Genomic DNA, 3,996 nt, shown 5'->3' on the forward strand with positions numbered 1-3,996 from the left:
GGCCTCTCACTGTTGCTGCCTCTCCCGTTGCGGAGCACAGGCTCCGGACGCGCAGGCTCAGCGGCCATGGCTCACGGGCCCAGCCGCTCCGTGGCATGTGGGATCTTCCCGGACCGGGGCATGAACACGTGTCCCCTGCATCGGCAGGCGGACTCTCAGCCACTGCGCCACCAGGGAAGCCCAAAACCACTTTTAACTATATAACATTCCATCAAGGGATGTGCTATGAATTCCTAAACTTTTTTTCTTATAGTTAGATGCCTGAGTCCTGTTTAGATTCTCCATTTTACGAACAATAGGTGATACATCCATTTATGTCTGTTATAACTCCTTCTGCTTATTTCTTTTACTTTTTTTTGTTGGGGGGGGGTTGTTTAGGCAAATCATAACTGGTTTAGAAGTCCACTGGTGTAATTTGAAGGGTGAATGCCTACTATTTTTTTCCAAAACAAAGTAGTTGTCTTTAATGTTCTCCCCTCCCCCTCCCTTCCATGTACAACCGCTTAAAGTTCTTGCAAATCATTCTTTTCCAGGCATAGCAAAGCTGGAGGAAGGAGATGAACTCCAACTGGCAATACCACGCGAAGATGCTAAAATATCCCGGGATGGAGACGGCACGTTTTTTGGTGCACTGAAACTTCTGTGACCTACTTACACACCTTCGTGTGGCTGTTTCCCTCCCTTTCTTTGTACCTCTAAAGAGAAAACACTTAACTGGAAATACCAAAAGGAAAGAAAAAAAAAAAAGGTAGTTACCATAGCCTGGTTTGCTGAAACTAGACCAAAACAGGAAACTTAACAGACAACCACAGCCAAAGGGTGTCATGTGAATTACAAGAACTAGAGCCCGTTTAAGGAAAAATAGAACTAGAAAGACTTTTCACTATAATGCCACGTTGAACACCTTAGTCATAGTTTCTTACCTTGCAAGAAGCACAGGATTCAAAGGGGCAGTAATCATTTCTTCAAAAATGGTATCCCACTGTTTGCTATGGAACAGTGCCCATGGCTGTTGGACATTAAGACATTTGGGGGAAATCTGAGGATTTATCCTCTATTTTTATGTTAAATACCCTTTCTCCATTTTCAGTTAATATTGAGGAAACTAAAATAAAAGAAAAAAAAGGTATAGAAATCTTGCATTCCATACATGAAAAAGTAACTAAAAGTTTAAATTTAAATATCATATTAAACAATCGGACTCAAAATAGGATATAGGTACTATTTAAGTCTTTTAGGTTTATTTCAAGTTTGCAATTTTTAGCTCTAATATCATATATTACCTGCTGGAACACTCCTGGACATCTTTCACAGGAGGGAAATAATTCTCTCATGTGTTTACACTTAGGTGTATTTTTTATAGCTAATTTCAGTTACTTCAGAAACTTTTAATGTAGGGTAATTCCAATTCATGCATATAAGCATTAATTGAAAGAAATAAATGTTAAGTGTTTTAACCTAAAAATAAAATCTGCCATAGAAGTTAATAAGTACATTTGTAATAATGTAATATCATTTCCCTTTATTTCCTATCCTTCTATTTTAAACTGCTGGTATTGTAGTTCACATATCCCAGCCTTTAAAAAATACTCATGTTATTAGCTTTACAGAAGTTGAGGTTTAATTAAAGTTCTTGGCATCCTGAGTATGTTATATGCCATGTGCTTGTTCCAAAGATTATCACATGCCAGAAGACATTGTCCTAATTTGCATTTTATAAAAACTCATTTTTGAGAATGCTGTAATACTTATCTTTTATAACGTCATGTGTTTTGCTTATATTTTTAAATGTCATCAGTTTAAACAGTTTACTTCATTGTTTAAACAGATGGAAAAATAGACCCTGGTCTACACTAGTTTTCCCCAGTTTACATTAAAATATTTTTAAAGGTATTTTTTTCAAAACAAAATTATTTGTATTTTGTGCCTAAAATTAAACTTTGTTTAAAACTATTTCTGTAGTTTTGGCTTTTTGGTTAAAATAAAATACACTTTGCAGTTTATTCTGTTTTCAATATTGGAATAAAAAAAGAAGTGATAGGTGAGGTAGAAGTTTCGATAATACAAGGAAGTCAGAGATTTTCTTAGTGTTGCTGCTAAGTGGATTTTGCCAAATAAAAAAATGTTAGTGCCTTTTGCCTCAGTTTTGGATTGTTTGTCTAACACTAGTCATCTTGTGGTTTCTCTCCATAACACTGAATGTTGTCTTAAAAATTAGGTGCATGCAGGGAACTACAGTCAATATCGTGTGATTAAACCATAATGGAAAAGAATATGGAAAAGAATGTATATATATGTATAACTGAATCACTTTGCTGTACAGAAATAACACAGTATTGTAAATCAACTGTATTCAATTAAAAAAAAGACTAAGTAAAATGATTTAAAAAATTAGGTGCATAAATTGTAGAACTTTATAAAGTAGTATGTGTTAGGGTATGATGTAAAGTATTTGAAGTCATAAATATTTTACATGTTTCAAAAAGGATTTGGTCACCTCAGTACTATATATATAAAGTTATGGATTAAATATTTCTTAGAGCCTAGGTTAAAAAAAGATAAAACTACATTGTAATAGGCTTGCGCCCTAATCTCTTGTAAATCTACAGCCTGCAACAGTTTTCTTTCTAAATGGCTTAGCATATTTTGTCAGCAGATGCAGAATTCAGCCACATAAAATGGTCTTAAATCTTATTTTGCTTTCTGTTCAAACCAGCCTTAAAATGTGAATCGTATCTTCCTCGTCAGTGAAATTGTGAGGAAAATCAGACTTTGGTTGAGTCAAAGTTTATGCAGTTATCAGGAAGTTGAATTAAGTCAGAAAGAGAAAGACAAATACCATACGATATTACTTATATGTGTAATCTAAAATATGGCACAAATGAACCTATCTATGAAACAGAAGCAGAATCAGGGACATAGAAAATAGACTGGTGGTTGCCAAGGAGGAGGGGTGTGGGAGAGGGTTGGATTGGGAGTTTGGGAATAGCAGATGCAAACTGGTATATATATAAAATGGATAAACAACAAGGTCCTACTGTAGAGCACAGGGAACTATATTCAGCAACCTGGGATAAACCATAATGGAAAAGACTATGAAAAAGAATGTAGCTATATGTATAACTGAGTCACTTTGCTGTACAGCAGTAATTAACATGCTGTTGTAATTCAACTATACTTCAATAAAAATTAAATTTAAAAAAAGATTAGGTAAATATAGAGGTATGGGGGGATGTGACTGCAACAGTGAGTGAGATTGCCCAAGTTCAGCCTTTGCTATCTTTCCTCCAATTTATTTTAGCAGAAAATGGATGTTATCCTGGGATTTCCTACGAAAGAAAATTTCTAAGGTTTAAGCGTATGGGCCAAGGCCAGATACTCTTCTGTCTTAAATCCGAAGTCAAGATTCGTGATGCTACCTAATCACCCAGTGAGGGCCCTCAATGCATTAGCAGAACATCCTGAGGAAGTTATGTGCTGGCCTCACTGGCGCCTGGAGAAACCCCTCCACTGTCTGGTCACCATGCAGAGAAGCTCCTCCCATGCACTCTGTTATGGGTACAATGACCTACTGATAGAAGGGCTTAATAAATCCTATTGTCATTCGAAGTCCGAACTAGAAAATATTACTCTGAAGATGGCCCTGCCCTAGGAGACCCGTGCAGCCCCCTGACGTGTTTGGTTTGGCTCACATGTTGTTTCGCAATTTTTGAGTTCGTTTCTTTTTTTTTTTTTTTTGTATTGGAGTGTAATTGCTTTACAATGGTGTGTTAGTTTCTGCTGTATAACAAAGTGAATCAGCTATACATAGACATATATCCCCATATCTCTTCCCTCTTGCGTCTCCCTTCCACCCTCCCTATCCCACGGCTCTAGGTGGACACAAAGCACCGAGCTGATCTCCCTGTGCTATGCAGCTCCTTCCCACTAGCTATCTACCTTACGTTTGGTAGTGTATATATGTCCATGCCTCTCCCTCGCTTTGTCACAGCTTAC

The 3,996-nt window shown here is 36.9% G+C and overlaps 1 protein-coding gene across 3 annotated transcripts in view; it reads left to right on the top strand.

Moving 5' to 3' along the window:
- TNFSF13B (TNF superfamily member 13b) overlaps positions 1 to 1,101 on the top strand; it is a 32,579-nt gene extending 31,478 nt beyond the window's left edge. Inside the window, exon 6 of one of the 3 annotated variants that reach the window (XM_007462724.1) lies at positions 534 to 1,101. In XM_007462724.1, the coding sequence (XP_007462786.1) occupies positions 534 to 646 (113 nt within the window). In that variant the 3' untranslated portion in view covers positions 647 to 1,101. The remainder of the gene's footprint in view (positions 1 to 533) is intronic. The other 2 variants (XM_007462726.1, XM_007462725.1) reach the window with 2 other exon arrangements.
- Positions 1,102 to 3,996: the final 2,895 nt, after the last annotated feature.

Source organism: Lipotes vexillifer, unplaced genomic scaffold, assembly GCF_000442215.2.
Source record: "Lipotes vexillifer unplaced genomic scaffold, Lipotes_vexillifer_v1.1 scaffold243, whole genome shotgun sequence".
Taxonomy (NCBI): Eukaryota; Metazoa; Chordata; class Mammalia; order Artiodactyla; family Lipotidae; genus Lipotes; species Lipotes vexillifer.